The following is a 21,281-nucleotide window of genomic DNA, read 5'->3' on the forward strand; positions in this document are numbered from 1 at the left end:
CCCAGGACACTGTTGTTGTTTTTGTTTTTTTACATGATCACAAAGGGTTACAAATATTTATAGAACATTCATGGACTAAATATTGCAGAAACTAACTGTAGTCATCGAAAACAAGAAATATGTGGACAGTCATGGACCAGGACCGTTTAAAACTCACAGGAAGACAAACCAAGATCAAAGATTTGTAACTTTAGGTCATTACTTACCATTTACGGTAAGTTACAGAAATGCATACACTGTTGGATCCAAACTGTGCATGTAATGTTCACTACAAAATCTCATTTTATCGTTTAATTTAGTCCATCAGATGTACACATCACATGTCAACAGATTATCAAATATCCTAAAAAAAAAAAAAATCAAACTTTAAGAAAGCATTTGGTATAAAAAAATAGTTTTAATTTTGCACATTTCTTTTAAATCTGCCACAATAAGGTCACTGAATGAGACGATAGAAAATCCAGCAAGCAAAAATGATCCAGTGGCTCGCCCAGTTCAGTTCAGACCACCTCTGTATGGTGTGGATGGCAGCGTAACCCTTAAAACAGAAACAACAATTAGTCTGACTCAGGTCTCAGCCTTTTTCTGCTGTCTAGGTCAGAATTGTCAAACACACAGCCCAAAACTTACTACAAATCCACTATGTCTGGAAAAAAAGTAAATATGTTTTTCCTGGTGTGGAGATCTCTCGTTGTTCACAAAGATATCTCAACTTTACTTAATGCATCTAAGTAAAACAACAATCATGCAATCAATGAAACAAATATAGCAAATTTAAAATAATTAAAGCCGCAACTGGTGATGAGCGGCCCTCGCAGCTCAGTGCTGCTGCAGCCCGTGTTGAGACCGCGAGAGCTGAGCATTTCTACAAGCTTCTGCAGAAATCAGCATTCGGCAGGTGCAAAAAATCAGCTCCACCAGGCTTAGATGTGCACCAGTGAAAAGTGTTGAAAATAGGGCCAAAGTCCGATGTTCTTTTACGAAGCTGTGGTCACTTCCTGTGTGGTGGCAAAGGATTGACGAAGACCTCCTGTCGCGTTTTGAAAATGTCATGTCAAATTATCTAATATTTTGCAAAGCTTGAAACATAAAAACACACTCACAGAAGTTTGTTGCAGCTGCATCATTGTGTCCCAAGGTATTCCAGTTTTGTCTTTTATGGCAAGAAGTTAGACTTTGAAACCTTGGGACCACGCCCACATGCTTTCATGCAGCAAAAAGCTTTTGATAAACTTTTGATTCCCAATGGCTGAAGACTATATTGAGTGATTTTGAAGCCTTTGAAGTCAAAAGCTCCAGGAGGAGTTAGCTCAGAAATGACGAGCCACTCGGATGACTCAGGTGTTTTACAATGGACCCATTCAGAGTGGCTGATGCCTTGTGTTCTGGCTTCCTTCACTCCTCTCTCCAAACCACCTGTTTTCCCTGTCCAGAATGTGTTCATTACTCTCTTGAAACAAGTATTCTTCATCCTTGAGATGTAAATGAATGGCTGAGTCTTGACCCAAGAGTTTGCTCTTCTGTGTTAGCCCATTGGTAGCTGCTGTTTATAGATATAGAGGGTCTCAACATTCCTTGCTGAACTGCACTACACGGCTCCACCGTGAACCTAGGTTTTTTTTCATAGTTTGGACAGGGAGGTCAGAAGGATTAATAGAGTGAAAAAAACTCCTATATATATATATATATATATATATATATATATATATATATATATATATATATATATATATATATATATATATATATATATATATATATATATACATATATATACATACACATATATGTGTGTGTGTGTGTGTCTGAAAAAAATCGCGACTTGTTTTAGAAACTTTAAAGCATCTTTTTGAGGAGGATTTAGAAAAAAAGTGACAGGATTTGACCTAACTTTAGAGCTGGACAAAAAAGGGGCGTAGCCCTGCCCCTAGCGACCAAAGGGGTTAGAGACAGAGGAACTGAGAAAAAGACAGAAGGCAGAAATGAAGATGAGGTTCTCTTTGAGAGTGACGAGGATGGATAGGATCAGGAATGAGTACATCAGAAGGACAGCACATGTTTGATATGTTGGAGATTCCAGTCTGTACATGTCCAGTCTGTTGGAGAGAACAGACTGGACATGTACAGAGGAGGCATAGTGAGCACATCGGAAGAATGACGCTAAGGCTGTAACTGCTAGGCTGGAGGCCTGGAGGAAGAACAAACATGACATGAAGGTAATGGGGGTGAGAGAAGACGATGCAGAAGACAGGGTTAGATCGAAATACATGACTCTCTGTGACGACCCCTGAGAGGGAAAAGCCGAAAAATTAAAACAGAAAAAAATCTAAGAGTTTCAAAGATTGAACATTAATGCCCCCTTTTGGTCTTCTGGGAAAATAGCATCTACATGTGGAACTCTCTAACAAGAGTTGGGTGGAGTTCAGGAGAGATGGATGACATGAAAAAAGAAAAGCCCCTGTTATCTTACTACTCAGTATTTCTGAATTTAGAATATTAATGGCAATTTTGTTTGAAAAAGTTGACTTGTATTAGCAGCCAAAATATTTAAAATTGTTACATTTTAAATACGATCCCTAGCTACAAGTTCTTAACTTATTAAAACAAAAAAATGTAGTTGCCATGTAAGCTACCTGTCTAGCCTGGAAAACAAACTTGAAATGGAACTTAATAGTGAGGAGAAAACACATTGTACCAGGAGATTATTTTATATGGCAAGGATGCTAAATAAAATGAAGATAATCTAACTGTTACCTCTTTACACTATCAACACTTCATAGAAATGTACCAGAAATGTTTACCTCTTCTACTTCCTGTTCATCAGATCCAGGATCAAACATGGAGCCCAAGTAGGTAAGATGGAAGATGACAAGCAGGCTGAAAACTAGATTCAGCAACAGCACCCAAAGATTCTGCAGAGTAGAGCAAAAACTTAAAATAAGAATAATCCTTCTAAATCCAGAAGTACAAATCCAGTTATTTGGAGCCAGTGCTTGAAGTGGGCCAGGATCCAGCTGCCTTCAGTACTAGCACACAGGAACGTTTCATTTTCGCATCCCGTCACATTTTCCTGTGTGTTCCCACATAAACTGCAGGAAGCTTTCTCAACGTTTAAATAACGTGCCAAGGACATACCATGAAGACAGGTGCTGCTTCAGCAGCAGATGGTACTGACATTATAGTTTTCCTCATTCTTGTTCTTTGCATTGCATCTGAATGTACTGTAATATCTGTTAATAAAGGCACACTATGCTTCCCCTTGTGATAAATCTTTCTCTGTTGTACAACTTAACCTTAACTTTATGGGTGTTTTTATTTGTGTCTGTGTGTTGTGCGTGCATTCAGAGCCAATCGTCTCACCAAAATTCCATTATGGCTGCATAATGACAATAAAGATTCCTGATTCTTTAACTAAAATGTATGCATTATGTGGTTTGATATATACAATTGCTTTCTTTAGTTAATTTTGCAGTAATGCATAACATAATAAACCTAAGAAGGTACCTTCTTGTGTTGATGGCTGCAATCAGACGCACAGGGCCTGGACAGGATGCAGGCGCTAAGGATAAATGCAAGCCTCTTTCTCAGAACTGACAACAGGCAAAAATAAAATGTAATCATTATTAATCAACCAACTAAAGAAGAAATGGGATTTCATGTAGGCAAAACAAATGTGCCTAGTACAAATTTGCAATAAAAACAAACATATAAATGAATCTTGCATTTAACACTAATTCAAATACTGAAATATCAAAAATGATGGTGATTATATTTCTTATTATAAATTACATTTATTTTTCAGCTAAACATACAATTTTCGTGTAACCGACATTTGTGAAGCTGACATGACATTAGCTATACTCCACCACAGAGGCAGAAATAATGGCATACCGTGTTCGACATATGTGATGAATCCCAGTGTGAGCAGAACAGCTGCCAGGTGGAAACTCAGGCCCTGAAGAAAGTCAACAGCACAAAATCAGCTGAAACTATCCAGCAAATCCCTCAAGGTTCACATAGCATTCCTATAGTATAATTTCTTATTATACTTCTCTATTTTCAATTGACCACAAAAAAAGCTTAGCAACTGAAAATAGGCAGTTGAATTGTTAAAATAAGTAAATGAATAAGGAAACGTAATAATGCAAGGTAATAGTAAAACATAATGAGGTGAATTTCCATTTCTTTCTGGTAATATTATTTCTCTTTGGAATTAATTGTGTTTTAGTTTATTGAACTGAATGAGAGCTATCCAGGATGTCCACCTTTTTTCACACCCAATAACAACTGGAGAAAGGCACCAGCCTCCCATGACCCTGCAAGGGTCAGCAGGTGTGTATGGATCTCAATTCTATTTACCTGTATAGAGCTGGACTAAACTGAACAAAACTGAATTTGTCTGACTTGTCTATCTGTAAGCCAAATGTCAACAGTAGAAGAAGAAAAAGGCGGAAGTGTCGATGCTCACTGTTAATGTGAGGCTCACTAGAAAAAAACGCGCTGCTTTGTAAATTCTAAGAGTTGTCCCTCTGTAGTTTGACTCCATGTCACACGTACCGCTGTCATGCTTCTCTCCACTCCTATGTTTTCGTTTGAGAAGACGAAGAAGGATTTCCTTGTTTGCGCGTGCGCAGTGCGTGAGGTTGGGGGAAATCGGCTCGTAGACGCTCGTAACTGCGCTTCAACAGCAGGACACGCTCACGATCACTCACGAGGGCCGACTGAATTTCAAACATGTTTGATTTTCATCCGACTGTCCGATACCTGATCGGGAGGTGGTCATGAGAGGCGAATTGCCCCTCGTTACCCTCCGTATACTACACGACGCAGGATCAAGCAGAAACTCGGCCCGATCCAGAAATTGTCGCAAGACTGAAGAATCGTCCCGAAAAGGTCAAAAACTCTTATATAGTGTAGGCTCGGCTTTAAGCATTCATGTTCTAGGTTTAAGAATAAATCTACTCTTACTTCCTAGAGTAAAAATTGTGTTTTAGGTTCTACAGTCTCACAGACTAGTTATTCCTGTAATTAGATTTATTGACCTACTAAAACTAGGTGGGTCCCTAAAGTAATAAATATCCTAAGTAAAGGAATTACAATGCAGTCTTATTTGGGATCAAAGCACACACACACACAAACACACACACACACACACACATATTTGTGTTTTACATACTCACTGAAGACCTTGCATCAACTTCCATTCATTTTCAAACCTTTCTATAGCCTAACCATAACCCTAAAGGCTGCAACATACTCTGCGAGACACCAGCAATCCAGAAAATGACCTCATTTGTTCTTGCAGCCCTTCTCTGGGAGTTCTCGCAGCTCGTTTTAAACAAAACAACTGGGCAGAAGTTTTTTTCTTGTAGGATGTCTGACTACTGTTCTGTGATTGGTCAGGATTTGAATGGGCATGTTTTATGTAACCTGTCAAGCCAGATGAATTTTGTTCCACTTAGCTCCGCCTAGCTTCACTCACATCCATCTGGGACCTCTTCCATAGAGAGTGATTTCTTCAACCAATTTTATTGTCCAGCCAATCAGGACGCAGGGCTGGAGTTTCATAGATGTGTAGTGGAGAAGCGACCGTGAGACTGTTTTGATTCAACAATGGCAGCTCGCATCGAGGAAGCAAGCGTTAACATTGATGCTGCCATTTCTTCCGTGTTGTCCAATCTACCTAATATTGTTTCATTAAAAGAACATCAGAGAACAGCTCTGAAGGCTTTTGTTGGTGGAAATGATGTTTTCGCCCTTATTCCGGCTGGATTTGGCAAGTTTTGTTTTTTCCTGCGTCGCTCTCATCAGCGTTACGGGTTGGCTTCGGTGTGAGTGGTTGAAATAGCACGTCGATAAAGATGACAGACAAGTGGCTTATCCAATCATATGCAAGGATTTTTGATAAGGCCCAGCCTTCTGAAACGCCATTCCTATGGATCTGTCCCAGATGGATGAGTGGAGCTAGGCGGAGCGAAATTCATTTGGCTAGGGTCAGGTTAATGTTTAGGTTGGAAAAGCGGAAATGTCTCATGTATCTGTCGAACTAAACACTGTAGTCACCCTGTTAAACTCTGGTGGTTTAAGCAGTCGAACAAACTAAACCTAATTCCTATCTTAGTCCTAAAAAAGTGAGGACTAGCTCCGGATGGTCCTCAGTTTCCATAAATGTCCCCACTTTGCTGATAAAATTTGAAAAATGAGTTCTCACTCAGTCATAAGTACACAAACACACACACACATCTCCATGTATGTAATAAGTTTGGCCGATCTCATACAAGAAACCTATGAACAAAGAAAGTGCCTAAATGTGACTAACATGCAGGAGGGCGCTGGCCGTGTATGTCACCAGGATTGCTGGGAACGTTCCCAGTTTCATGGCAGTTTTAAACACATCTGAGGAAAGAACAGAGAAAAGAACATGGTCAAACATGGATATCGCTCTTTTAGTGCCTTTCAAGAGATGCTGAAAAATCTAACTCTGTTTGAGGCAATGGAGATAGTACTACTAAACACTATAGCAGTATATAAAAATATGAAACATATGAAACATAGAATAATGCTGGGTCTGTGACTTGAACACCAGTGTTTAGTAATACTAAATACTGGAGGCTGAGACTCACAGGTTTTTAACCACTGGGACATTGGAATATTCCAGGAAATCACCACCAGCACCATGGAGCGAGGCATTTCCACACTTAGAGGTTTCACTATGCTCATATCCCTGTACATAATTATAAGGAGTACAAGGAAATACATGGTTACATTCTACATTTATTGGGTTCATCTTTTCACAAATACTCAAGCATAAACTAAATAAGTCCAATGTTACAACAGCAGCTAAGCCTTGCAGAAGTTACCATTTGACATTGTCTTTGTCTTCTGTGAAGCCTGCTCCAGCTAACATACTGGTGCCTTCACTCAGATGACCCACGAAGTAATTACTGAAGTGGAAGGACACAGCATTCTCATAAGCATGCAGCCACCTGCATAGCGTGAGAAAAAACACTATGGTCAGCTACTGAAATGCAAACAGACCTCTTTTCTTTCAATTAAAAGAACAGAATCCTAAAATTTTAGAATCCAAAACAGGATGCTGTTTTCATGATGAGGACTTCATGATGAGGACTTTCCCGCCCCAAAAGATAAGCAACAAAGGACTTTTGTTTCCAGTACCGTTTGGGTTAGGCATGAACTCCTGTTGTGTTTTGGGCAGCTTTTGTGTAAAAGCGTTGACAATTACCCACTGTTATGATTAGAGTCAAGGAACATAAATTTTGTTAGTGGCTGGACTCTAATTTGTTTGGACCTGGGGTTTTCTGAGTGATCAAGCAGTTTAACTAGAATCAAAAATCTTAATTGTCACTATGTATGTCGACAACGACACAGTGATCAACTACCATTATCAAAATTATTAGCTTCATCTAAACCAGAGGTGTCTAAACCTTTGCGACCTATGGCGAAAGCAGTAATGCTCCACTTGTGAAAGTAAAATCTGTTGGGCTCTTTTTGGCATTAAGACAGCAAATCTTAATGCCACATTGCCAGACATAAAAAGAAATAGATAGATAAATAAATAACCCCACTGTTTCATCGATGCACACCTTCCCCTGCAGCTGCAGCGTCTCTTGTAGATTCTCTACAGGGCTTTTGCTCCTCCTAATTAATAATTCTGGGAAAGTTCCAGAATTATGCAGTGTGCAGTGGAATAATTTGAGCAGTTGAAAGTGTAATTTTTAATAGTTCTTCTCTGGTATACGTTACCAGTTTTAAAAAGGTTGGTGATCCCTGTTCTAATCCATCTATGGGATCCGAAGCACACAGACACATAGTTTACATTACTTAAGTTGTAGCGGCCGCGTTGCTCTCAATCAAACCTCCATGGTACTCCGATGTAAACAAGATGACAGACGAGCAATTTTCACGTTTCACAGTGAAATCTTCTTACAGCAGATGTTCAATAATGATTGATTATCCAAAATAACTGAAGTTGGCTGATACTACCCCACAATGTTTACAGCTATGGTAAGAAAAACTGTGTAGCTTTGGTCTCAGTGTTTACTTTTTCTTTTTTCTTCTTTCCGCTGGAAACTCCCCCTGAGCCACAAGGAAATTCAGCCTTATGTTAAAAAATAACAGCATTATATAGCTGAGTACAGTAATTTTTCCAGAATTTAACTTTAGGCTCTGACTATAGATAACCAATTTGTCGTAAAATAAGACAAAATATGAGTCCATATTGTATCTCAAACGATATCTGGAGAACTTTGGCTCCTATACTACCAAATCTGACATCATCAACATTAATAGCTGTTGGCTAGTCAAATTTCACTATAAAATCGTATTGTTTAATGTCAGCTGTAAACGCCCCAAGTAGGGTTAGGACTTCAACTGAACAACTTGTTTCATTGCTGTTGCTGCTGTTGCTGTTGCTGCTGTTGCTATACTGCGAGGTGTTGCCGAAAGGTCTATTGGCTCTTGTCCAGACCAAACGTCTTTTCAGCGATAAAAAGGCATCCAGAGCCTCAATGCTCTGACGGCACGTCTGACAAAGTGGTTTCAGTTGGTAGGAGCTACTCTGTTCTTTTCCTTTGCCAGGCTCTTTGGAAAATTGCAGATAAAATCAAGACAGTGGCTTGGCTTTGTTTACTGAATAATACAATCTGTACCGTGTCTAAATTCACAAATAATTCAAAAGCGTTTGGAGTTTGGTGAGCTTCACCACCTACTGCAGGAGCTGCGTGCTGATGAGGGTCACTTTCAGTGCTATTTACGTCTCACCTGAGCCCAGTTTGACAACCTGCTTATCCGCATCGGTGCCTGCATCTCCAGCCAGGTGCCCTATTTCACATAGCAGAGTCTGGGTGACGCCCCGCGTCCAGCTACAAAGGTTCAGAGTTTCCGACTCTTGCGTTGGCAGCTCTAAAGGCACTTAACGCACATAAAACCAAATTTGCAGCACGAAACCCGCTAAAAGCTTCAAAACGCACAGAGCAGGACCTCTCAAAAAAAAAAAAACACGTCTACCATAGACTTTGCATGTAAATATGATGCCCTTGATGCTCAATAAAGCCTTTGGTATGAAAGCAGCATTACAGTAACTGTGTAAATTAATGGCAACTTGCTTTCTGATAGTTGCACGTTTTAACTAGTCAGCAATTAGCTAACATCGTCGTGCAACATTACTCAACTTACACAGTTTAGAAAATAACGATGCAAAAAAAACTGGCTGGTTTGCTGAACATGCTTCTGACACACACTGCACAGCACTATTCAGGGGGAGCACGTATCCCCCTCTGTGAACCACTGTCAGTGTCTAAACTCATGGTGTTTAAAAGCAGATCAGAAAAACATGTTTCAGGATGTTAACAATGGATTAAACAGTTGTAATGGCTGAAAAAAGTGTGAGGTACAGAGGACACAGATAAGGGAACCATGTTCCCACGTCCGTTACACCCATGCTTTATTGAATGATTTCATATTAAGTAGCTAAACAGTCAAACACTGGTAATATGGTTGACAATTTCCAACTTCCAATTCAGTCAGTGTGTTGAAGTCTTAATTATTTGAAATGCATCTTGAAATAAGAAAAAGATATTACACGGTGTTTTAGCAAAAACAGGGATTTTATTAGGGTATTGCTTTGGCAAAATCAATAGGATTTGAATAAAAGTCTTACTTACTTTTGTGTGACAGAGTTTCCATAGACTGGGATGAACAAAGGGAAAAGATATGGAGCGATGCAGGTAGACACCAGCAGACAGATCTGACTTTTTAGAAGACTAAGGAGGGAACTGTACAGCCACGAGTAGTTCTGGGGAACAAACCATCAGATCATCACCAAACCACATATGACAATCAATACCATAAACAGAGATGTAAAACAGATGTAAACACTCACCAGTTTTGGTGCATTAAGTGCATTTCTGTAACTGGACAAGCTGATCCATGGCCCAAAGACAACAGTACCCACAAAGAAAACATAGCCAAGGAACTCAGCGGGGGATGGCAGGTTAGTCACAACTCTTTTGTCATGCTCAAAGGCCAGCGAGATCACCTTCATGGCCACCACCATCTGTGAGCCTGACACAAAAACACATTTTCATACTTACTTCTTTCTCTTTAGAATTAACTGTAGAATTTTGCAATCAAGTAAAATGATAGTTGTGGGACAAACAAAGTTACCCGTACAAGACAATAACTTTTAGAGGGGGTTTCCTCTATGACTTTAATCTTTCTAGCCGGTGCAGAGAATATTTTGGTCTTTGTTTCATTTCGTTGACTTTTTTGACCATTTGATGACTTAAGATCACCAGTTCAAAAGTGCTAAAGTCTGGAAAAAGCAACACCAATATTCTATTTTTTTTTTTTAATAATCCATAGCAAAACAGAGTTACTGGTGTACTTGGATTATAACCCTGCTCATGAATCAGCTATAGCCAAAACATCAGACTTTGATAAACTGAAGGGCTCATGGTCAGTTTGATGAAAGCAACACATGAATGGTTTGTGACTGTAAAACAAGTCCATAATACCAGCCCTTCACCAACTTTGTGGTGAAGGGCTGAGGTGTTTGTTCTATTATGGTGGGTTTGGTTTTCAGAAACAGTAGCCTTATGCATCATTGGCAAAAATTCCCCACTTTAGTTTCATCTGTCTTTTTGGACATGTCTTTTATTCACATGCCATTTTGAAAAGTCTGGCAATTTTTAGAGAGAAGTTGCTTTTTCCTGGAAGTCCTTGCAAACAAGGGAAACAGTTGACACAGCTTTAACACCAACATTGAAAACGTCATTGGGCTAACAGTGATTAATTCATACTGACATAGCTGAGTTTTTTTTATGTCAAGCAGATGTCCATGAACAACCTTTGGTGGAAGCAGAAAAGCAGGTCACAGACACATTTTTCTAGAAGGAAAATGTCTGTGTCTGTTGCATATATTGGACTTCACTTGACTGAATCCTCCCAGTATAATTTGTTAATCTTACATCTTTGTTGAATATTTTGGGGTATTTTGGGGTATATTGCATTCAGTCTTTTCCAACATGAACTGTCCAATCTGACATGCTAGATGATGGCAGCAGAGTAGGGCTGGGCAATATTTTGAGATTTATAGGAGATTTAAGCTACACTATATTGTTCTATATATTTATATCTTATGGTATATTTATATCTTATGATATAAATATACCTTTATGTATTCCAGTAGGTTATTTTTCAACCATTTCTCATACTTATTTACAGCTGTTAGTTAAAATATTTGCCTGTGAGACATTAAGGAAAAGGCTTTTATTCAGAGATGCCTTTTATATTTACTTTTTGAAAAAAATAACATATCGAGATGGGCTCTTGTCTATCGGCATTCAGCCTAAAATTATTGAGATAACATTTTTGGTCCATATTGTCCAGCCCTACTGCAGAGTCTCAAAGAGAGCAGTTACTTCTGCTCCGTTTTCCCAAGAGTTCCCCTCGTCTTAATGCCTACAAGTCATGTCAGTGTAACAAGTGCAAAGGGATTTTTTTTTTCATAGCTCGTTCTAAGCTAATTGTTTTTTGTCAGTCCGGGGTTGATAATCTATTGACTGATTTTAAAGCTCATTAGAGAGCTAATTATTGTTATATGGAAAAATTGAGAATTCAAAATGTTATGATTGGTTAAACATACTCCCCTTGTCAATGATGCCATGTTGTGAATTCTACCAAACATTGTAGTAAAACTCTAATCATTAATCCTGCAAATAAAAGCATTAGGAAGTACAAATATTTAGGAGAATGAAGATAAAACATGTCAGATGAAACACTGTGCCGAGCGCAGCTGTAATGTACTGGGTTCTGATTTGAGCCATTTTAGAATCAGATTTCAGTTTTGTGTGGAAGAATTAAGAATTGTCTAATTAGCTCAGCAGACACACATTAAAAAACAATTTCAGTCTCGTGAACAGTATACACAGTTAAACTGAACTTAAAATACCTCTAATGATTTACATTTTTTATTGTTTTCATGAAACCAAAGAGTCTGTTTCTAATAGGAAATGAGACAACTATATTTCAAAAGATAAAACAACGTAAAAAAAATCAACTTGGAAAAAACATTTATTTTTATTTGTGGGTTAATTTTAAAATATGTATTTTATTCTTATTATCTAATTTTATTTTAAGGTAAAATCAGATTCAGTACCGGACTCCTTAATATTAATATTACTTTCAGTCACAAGAAACATGTTGGTGAAATCAACAGATCACATTAAACCTTAATCTGCCAGGGGTTTGAACAATTTTGTTCTTACCTCGTATTTTATTCCAGGTTCCCATATCGATAAAATGCAACTCTCTGAAATAAATCAAGGAGACAATTCTTTCAATCTTTCACAGGAACAGACTATAGTTTATACAGTGACTTATTATACAGTAAATTTATTAATTTATTTTGTCTTTTTCCTACTTTGTTGCTTTCCAACCTGTGTTTAAATGTTTTTAAATCTTATTTTACATGATGGATCTGCACAAAATAGTCTAAGGCACCCTTTCCTACTACTGCAGGCAAATGTGGCCCAAATCTGAATTTATGGCGTGAAGTGACCAGGTCAGGCTTTTTAGAACAAGTGTGCATGCGCAGATCTGGTCCATATCTGATTTTTTTGTTTCAAATCTCATTTTAGCCATTTCCATTTGTTGTCCTGAATCCGACTTGTATCTGATCTTTCTGAATTTGAGTCCAGCAGAACAACCAAGGGAGATTGAATGAGACTTCGACGCCACTTTCCATCAACATTTGTCACAACTTTGTGCAGGCAGAAAGTGATAGCAATTGGCAAGATTGACAGCAGCTGCAACAGTACTGCATACAGACGACTTTGCAATGCCGAAGAGGTTACCAAGTGTGTCATAATCTGCCCCTGTTCCAATGCGACTCAAAGGATTACAAGTGTCCAGCCTTAGTAGCTAAGAGGAAAGGCGCTGATATATACTTGAAAGTTGCCCTCAAAATCGTAAAGTTCTGTTTGAACTCCGTCTCTGTGAAGTTGACCTCCCTGCCCCTCCAATCCCTGCATCCAAACAGACCTCTGTGCTAAACCGGGGGCCAACGCTCCATAAAATTTCAGAATACAGAGTTTCGATCTCTGTTTATTACCTAGTTTTCCTTCATCCTGTTTGCTTAACCAGGCGAATTTAAACCTTTGGTCTCAAACTCAAATCCTCGAGGAAAGGTGTCCTGGAACGTTACCTCGGAGTTCCACCGAATGCGGAAGCGTCGCAGGAGCGTTGAGGGGCAGCAGTGCTGTGCCAGGCACCATTTCCACCAGGAGTGATTGAGAGCGCAGCGCCGGTGCACGGTCGGACTCGAATCACCTGAGGATTGACTCATCGCGCGATAGTAGTGTACTTGTAGGCTTTGAATAAAACTAAATTCCTCATCCATGGGGTCCAGTATTAAATGAGATAGGCTGGTGGTTTGGTGCCGGAGCCAATGACATATTGACGTTTCACAGTAAAATGTGATCCAAACGCTGCACATGTCATTTTTAACCTCGACTGGGTCCACTTTGCTTTTCATCAACTGACTCCCTACCTGAACAATCCGCTCTGCTCTAGATTGACGTGGAGTCGGCGTGGCAAAAATAGAACAGCTGAGTGTTTTAGAGAAGTGGCGAGCGTCGGCGGAACTCCGGGGTTAAGATGAGTCCCTTACCACATGCTTGAATCAGACGACTAAACTACCTTACTAGCATGACGGCAAGCTCTGGCAATGAGCTCATATTGGGGTCAGGTGTGTTGAAGCAGAGATCTCTAAAAGTTGCAGAACATCGGCCCTCGAGGACTGAAGTTTCAGACCACTAAGATAAGAGATAAGATAAGGTAGACTATATTAATCTCACAGTGGAGAAAATCACGTGTCACATCGCCTCAATAACAAAAAAAGGTGTCAAAAGGAGGAAAAAGTGCATGAGGTATATACAGTGTGTCCACATATACACAGTGGATCGAGAAAAAAAAAAAAAAGAAAGAAAGCAGAGATTTAAGAAGACTTATGTACATTTAAGGTGACTTATATACATATGGATTGATGATGTATATTAAAGTTGTACCAGGTAAAGAACAACAGTGAGGTAATGAGATAATTATAACAGCTGTTAGTTTAAACATCAGTCACCGTCTCTGCTATGGGGCAGGAAATGCAAATGTTTGGAGCTAATCTCTGTACAGGCCATTTACTTAATGATCCTGGATTACCCACCTATGGGTGTATGCAAAGCTTTTAAATTAATGTCAATGACCTCGTCAAATACAAATAAAAATCTTATTTTAGGGGGAAAAGATGGAATCGCGCATCAAGACCGGCAGTGTGAATGTAGCCTAAGTTGGTGAAATGAAATTAGAAAAGTATATTAAAAAATATATAAAACTTTAAATTGGCATGTACGTATGTATCCAACCACTTTGCTGTGAGGCCCCTAAACAATTCAGGTGCAACCATTTAGCTTCAAAGGGAATTGAAGTGCCCCTGAGTTCAATCTACGTGTCACATGACCTGTCAGCATAAACACAGATTTTCTGAAAGGCCACCGAGGCTGCAGCACTGCTACCCAACAGGTATATTGTTGCACAGGCTCTGACTTAGCCATTAATTGTTTACACTGTACCCAGATGCTAAGGTAACTTGCACACTCCTTTTCTGGGATGCTGCTGGACTATCATACACAGTGCCTATTGTATAGGTTTTGTACATTATGGAAATTGTGCATATGGAAATATGGCATATTATATTATTGTGAAATTTGTCTATAGGCTGGAGTTATTTTTTCACTATCAAATAACTGTTTTTCCTTTGGTCAATTTATTTATTTACCCTTATCTTCTACTTTTGGTGTTTTCTTTAGAGCTAACTTTAGATTAGACAGTTTACTTTTCTTTCCTTGTATTCTTTTTTCTTTTTTCATCACTAATAATTGTTGATGTTTGCCATTGTCAAGCCTGAATTTCCCCATTGTGGGACATTAAAGGAATTCTTATCTTATCACACCACAAAGACCAAGGAGCTCTCCAAACAAGTCCAGAAGAAAGTTGTTGAGAAGTACAAGTCAGGTTTAGGTTATACAAAAGCATCCAGATCTTGGAGGTTTCTCCAGAGCACCATCAGATCCATCATCTTCAAATGGGAAGCACATGCAGGGTTTCCCCAACTGTATTATAAATTCGGTGGGCCGCCAGACTTTACTCAACCCCCACCAGGCTAAGCAATGTTTGTCTAATTTAAATGTTTTTTTATACACCAGTAACAGAGACCCCAAAAGTTGGTATATAGTAGGGGTGCCACAGTGGCCAATATGTGGTGTTAAAAACTAAAAAGGCAGGCTTTGAGTTTGTCATAAGGTATGTGGGCAAATACCCAATTGTTTGGAGTAAGAGGCTCTGGTTAGATGAGATTAAAATGCAACTTTTTGGCCACCAAGGAAAACACTGTCTGGTGTGAGGCAAACACATCCCATCATCTCAAGAACACCCCCACAGCAACATGGTGGTGGCAGCATCATGGTGTGCTTTTCCAGAAGGAGCGACAGGGAACCTGGTCCAAGTCAAGGGAAAGATGGATGGATGGGATATGCTTGACTCAAAGCTGTATACGTCTCCCTAAGGTTTGAGAATGGGATGGTGGTTCACCTTCCAGCAGAAGAATGACCCAACGCATACTGCTATAGCAGCACTGGAGTGGTTTAAAGGGAAACATTTATATGTGTTGGAATGACCTAGTCAAAGTCCACACCTCAATCCAATTGAAAATCTGTGGTTAAACTTGAAGATCTCTGTTCACACGTGAAAACCATCCAGCATGAAGAAGCCGGAGCAGTTTAGCTTCGAGGAATTGACAGAAATCTCAGAGGCCAGATGTGGGGAGCTGATAGAGACCGATCCAACGGAAATACTACGGAAGGTGGGTCTACAAAATACTGACCTTAAGGGAGGTGAACGCTTATGCACGCTGAAGTTTACTGTTATTTTGTCAAGGCAAAGCAAGTTTATTTATAAAGCACTTTTCAGTAATAAGACAATTCAAAGGGGTGTTGCCCTAATTGTTATTTAAGTCACAATTTTAAAAAATCCATCTTTAAAGTTGTAGGCATGTTTTATAAACGAAATGGTGCAAACTCTGAAACAATCTATTTTAATTCCAGGTTGGGAGGCAGCAAAACACAACCATCATTATTTCTATTCACCATGACATGGCTTTTAGCCCATGGTCCATGCCTTCCTAAATCCAACCTGAAGCAAATAAATAAATTTTGGGTCTAAAGCTTGTAATATCGAGTGAAGGAATAGGCAAAATCCTGCATCATACACAAGCTTAAATAATTTCCCTCTGGGATCATTAAAGTATTTCTGATTCTGAAGGTTAAACAGCATGCTATTATTTCTCTACGTACCACTGTAGATACCAGTGTGAGCAGAGGGAGCAGTGTTGGAACCAAAACACTATAAACTGTCACCGTTCTCTCACCCAATGAGCAGGTACACAAGGATAACAGCTGAGAGGAAGAGGCCTTTGCTGCTGGAGTGTCTGCAGAGCAGGAGACTCAGGTAACAGATAAGGCTGAGCAGCAGCACCCACAGCATGTGGAGCTCCAAGAAAAGGAACAGGCCATACATCCCAGTCAACATGGACATGACGTGCTTCACAGTTGATGAAACTCCTGGGGAACAGAAAGAGCAAAGCACGGAAACAGAAGGACATGTTTAGTCAACTAACTCATCATTTGTCATCATGTAGCTTCTAGACCAGAGGTCACGGATTAGCGGACCACGGTCCGGATCCGGACCCAGCTGCTGGCTAATCCGGACCCAACCTGATTTAAAACATTTATATATTACTGCATGTCCAATGACAGTGTCTAACTCAGGGGTTAAAGTTCTCCGTCGCTGCGACGGATTTCCGTCATTTGGAAATTGAGCGCAAAAAGCCCCGTCTAGACTTTTTTTTCAAGGTTTTACACTGAAGCTGCTCTCAACCAATTAAACCTGGCAGAGGCGGGACATTAGCCAATCAGAAAGAGAGTAGGGCGGGTCTTTGCAAAGCGGACATTGCCAGTGTGAGGTTTATCGGTGTTTAATCATTATAACCTTTGGAAGAGCGTCTCAAACTGACCACAGATGACATGAATGAAAGTAGCTGTGGTCAAAGGTTTTCTTTGGATCTATGAACAAGCAGGTCAGAAAGTTCAGGAGCTGACAACTTCCCTCGGTAAGCGTCAATCTGCTCCGGCATTTAATTAATGAATTATTTCCACCTGTTGCCACGTCGTCTGTCACCGTTTATTCCCTCGCTGATAAACGCGGCGACCAACCAGGGATCTCCCCGTGATTCGCTATTATGTTTCATTTAAAACACAAAGAAGAGCACCTGATGAGCAGCTGCGCTCCACACTAAATAAAATGAAAAGGATTTTGATGCTTACAGATTGTTAAGAAAACTACATTAAAAAGATAAAGCAAATAAACTGCAGCTACAACATGGACTGGAGAACGGGTTCTAACTGGGTGAGGCCAGAGAAAGGCGATTCTCAGAGAGTTTTTTTTATGAAGTTAAAGTGGAGTGCGGACACAGGGTTCATCCTGGACAGCTCTCCAGTCACTGGGCTAAAATATAACCATTTTATTAAACTTCAAAAAAGTTAAATCATGCCTTTTTATAAACTGTAATCATTAATTGGTGAACAATAACGGGCAAAGCAGAGACTGATTATTGTAATTGCAATCTGTGTCAAATTAAAATGTATTATGTCATGATAACGTTGATGACGTGTCCTGCATTTCCAAGGCTGTGTTTGGCCTTGTATGATCATAGGATTAATGTATATTGAATGTGACAGGCAGCCAGTGGAGTTAATGTACAGGTGTGAAGTAGATGATGTAATGATGCAAGCTGTTGTCTTTGTACTAGCTGCAGTTTATGGAGGGTTTCTGGAGGACAGGGAGGGAAGGGAGCAAAGGGAGCTGGGATTGTAAAACAGACTGTGGACCAGTTTGTCAACAGTGTGAAGGAAGAACTTGATGCTGCAGAGATGAAAGTTAACCAGATGATGATTTGGATGTGGAAAGTGATGGAGAGGCTGTCCAGGATGACGCAAAGGGTCTAAAGCTGAAAGGTGGCAGAGATACAGGAATTTTCAATGGATATTTTAAAAGTACCAGATTTGGTTGACTTTGCACAACAAGCAACTAATGCAGCATGATGTCCACGGCTCCGGGAAAATATGGGCTGCACGTGATGCAAATTAGCCAATGAGCTGTGTCAGTCAGGTTTGCTGCTGCTGGCTACTTTTTAGAAAAAAAAAGCAAAATCAAAAAGCACTTTGGATTTTAAAATAGAAAAACGTTCTATTTTTATGTTATTTTTTGTTTAAATAGTCAATGTATAAGGTGGATGCGTAAACATTTTATTTCAGTGTTAAATACTATGTGAAGTAACGGATTGTAATTAAAAATGTGTTCGGACCTTTACTGGTTGTTGATTTTTGTTATTCGGACCCCGCTGATTTTTAATTAGTGACCCCTGTTCTAGACATTACAGGAGCTGTGTGATAAAACGTCAAAGACAAGGAATCATAAAATGCAAAAGACACAAACGATTTGCAGATATTTTCCATGCATATGACTATAAACAAAATAAATCAAGGTAATAAATGTGGAACTTCAAAGGTTCCGGCTTGCTGATACTCACCCAGCCTGAAGCAGACTCTGCAGATGAGACAGAGTAGAAGCAGCCTCCATAGCTGCTGGACGCTCTGCTGTAAAGTAGCGATGCCACAGCTCTGAGCCAGCTCCTGCCATATCATCAGCCTGCTGGCAAGGTCCATCCTACACACACACACACACACACACACACACACACACACACACACACACACACACACACACACACTGAGTTATGTCAGAACTGAGCAGATTAATCCTAGACATCCTGAACATTTTTCATGGATACATTTTTAAAAATTTCCAGACTACATGTTGTGGGGCTCACAGTCTTTTTCAAGAAGTAAAGAAGTCTAGAAATACCAAAAATATGACCATACCATTTGTTTTTTTCATACTATCCCAAACATAGTAAATGGTGTAATCAGACATAATGGACTTACGATTAATTGTTGAATAATGGTTAATTAGATTAGTTTGTTCAATCCGATTAATTGATAACGTCCACTTAGACGTGGTGCAATAAAATGTTAAAATATAAAGATGTGACTTTTAAAATTCAGCATATTGTGAAAAAAATAACCATTCATGTTATTGAAAGAGAAAAGTAGGGTTTTAAAGAAAATGGTAGTTAGCCGTTAGTTGATTGATAAGATCAGTCACCTTTAGATTAACTCATTCATTGATCACTTGAATCCCTAATTGCCATACTTTTCCAGACTGTGTATGAACCTTGTAATCCGGACTTTAGGGAAGCATCTCCATTCCAGAAAGCGAGAAGTTCATCCCCAAAATCGAAACTATCTGCTAACATTACATTGCCAGTGGCTGGTTTCCTGTAGAAAACCCTGAGGTTCAGGTTAGGGCTGCACAGTATATCACAGATGTATTATTATCACAATGTCACAATGTGATAGCTGAGAAGGATTCAGTTTTAGGTTCAGGTGAAGTAAGATGTCGTGAACTGTGAATTAGTTCAGCTGTGTTTTTTTTACAGTTGTTGGTACAGATAATTTTAAAGAATCTCTTTTTGCTGAACTAAGAGGTCTTGGCTGGGGATGTGGCTGTGTGTGAACGGGTTTGGAAGCATGTTGCGTCAATAATCAATTTCCAATCACATTGTAAACAAATCGTAAGCTGATCCCTAATTAGAACGTCTTAAAAGCCTAAAGCATATGCAGGAACAACACAAAGTCATATACCAGCTGGACTGATGGTAATACCCCACATCTTCATATATTTTTGAATGGGCCTCTTTTAGAAAATGCCGAACACCCAACCCTACAACTCCGGAAATAAAAAAGAATGATGCGTTACTAAACTAAACCTTTTTACTGAAGTTTTATTTATTAATATTTCTCGCTTGTAATGTCTTCATTATCAATCAATGTTCATTGAAGTTTTCTACATAGCATACAGGAGTATACAGGAGCATACAGGAAAAAATAAGCAGATTTGCATTAACTTGCCTAGGTTTTTGTACATATTTACAGATATATGTATACATAAAAAAACAGCAGCATCAGAGTTAGGGATTTTAAATGACTTTTTAACCTCAACAAGCTGATAAAGAAGCCTGGTTCTGTTCTCGGGGATGATTCGGAACCTTTAGAACCTCTTTTATTTCCAATCATTAGCTTCATTGGAAAAACTAACTAGCTTCCTTGGAAATAACTGGCCAATACAAACATGTGAAAGTTCATCAGATTTTTGAGAATGAGTTAAATTAAAACAGCAGAGGTTCATGTTGGTCCTGGCCCTCTCAGTGGCTGTTGGATTTACCCTCCAGGACCAGCTAATCTGTATTTCTGCCAAAATAAAGACATCAAGACACTTGATGAAAAATATTCACTCCTTGTGATATTTTAACAGAACCTCAATTCAAACATTCTGAACCATCAGTTTAAATAAAAGAGCTTTATTTAGTGGACTGTCAGCCTGGGAATATCTGCATGAATAGGAATAGGAATGGCTGACTGTAGTGTGAGCTTTGGGTTCTTCTGGACTTGGTAGTGTTGTACGAGTACAGACCATTTAATATTTTGCCATTTAATTATTTGTTCTAAACTTTATTCTATTTCTTGCACAGATGGAAAAGTTTAGCGCAATCTCATTTCTTCTGATTCCTGAAAGAGTTGAAACTTCACATTAAAACAACACCCTCTTCATATAATGGGAAAGTTTTGCAAACACATATTCTAACTATGTTGCATTAGTTTTTATCTTTAGTAATTGTCATGTTTTGTTCCCTTAATATGTCAGATCTCTCTCTACTGTTGTTTTTCATTCCCGGGCTGTTGTTAGGAATGTCGCCATTGTTATAAATAAAGTTTGGAGGGGGGGAAGACGTACCTCTTTCTGGAAGGAGAACTCCAGAGTTTTCCCTAAACTCGGGGTAATTCAGGACCAGCAGAATAAAGCAGATGTTCCTGATGGTCTCGATGAAATCAAATAGATCAGATGTTTGCCTCAACTCAGACCTGCTCAGAGTTTTATTCAAAGCTGCTTTCTGCAGCATCCCGCTGGGTTGCAGCGGCACAGGACAAGTTCCAGACCAAGGCGAGATTTTTTTTTCTTACCGGAAATAATGTGAT

The 21,281-nt window shown here is 39.2% G+C and overlaps 1 protein-coding gene across 1 annotated transcript; it reads right to left on the bottom strand.

Annotated features, from left to right (window-relative positions):
• Nucleotides 1–377: 377 nt before the first annotated feature.
• On the bottom strand, nt 378–21,281 carry LOC105936610 (protein-serine O-palmitoleoyltransferase porcupine). The gene is made up of 13 exons (XM_036142753.1): nt 21,040–21,281; nt 18,716–18,852; nt 16,496–16,688; nt 12,288–12,331; nt 9,902–10,083; nt 9,684–9,814; nt 6,861–6,986; nt 6,624–6,724; nt 6,320–6,396; nt 3,892–3,955; nt 3,505–3,590; nt 2,802–2,912; nt 378–538 (listed from the first exon to the last, which is right to left on the bottom strand). Exons 2-13 carry the CDS (start codon nt 18,849–18,851, stop codon nt 437–439), a joined length of 1,353 nt encoding a protein of 450 aa, XP_035998646.1. The 5' UTR covers nt 18,852; nt 21,040–21,281; the 3' UTR covers nt 378–436.

This window comes from Fundulus heteroclitus, chromosome 1, assembly GCF_011125445.2.
Source record: "Fundulus heteroclitus isolate FHET01 chromosome 1, MU-UCD_Fhet_4.1, whole genome shotgun sequence".
Taxonomy (NCBI): Eukaryota; Metazoa; Chordata; class Actinopteri; order Cyprinodontiformes; family Fundulidae; genus Fundulus; species Fundulus heteroclitus.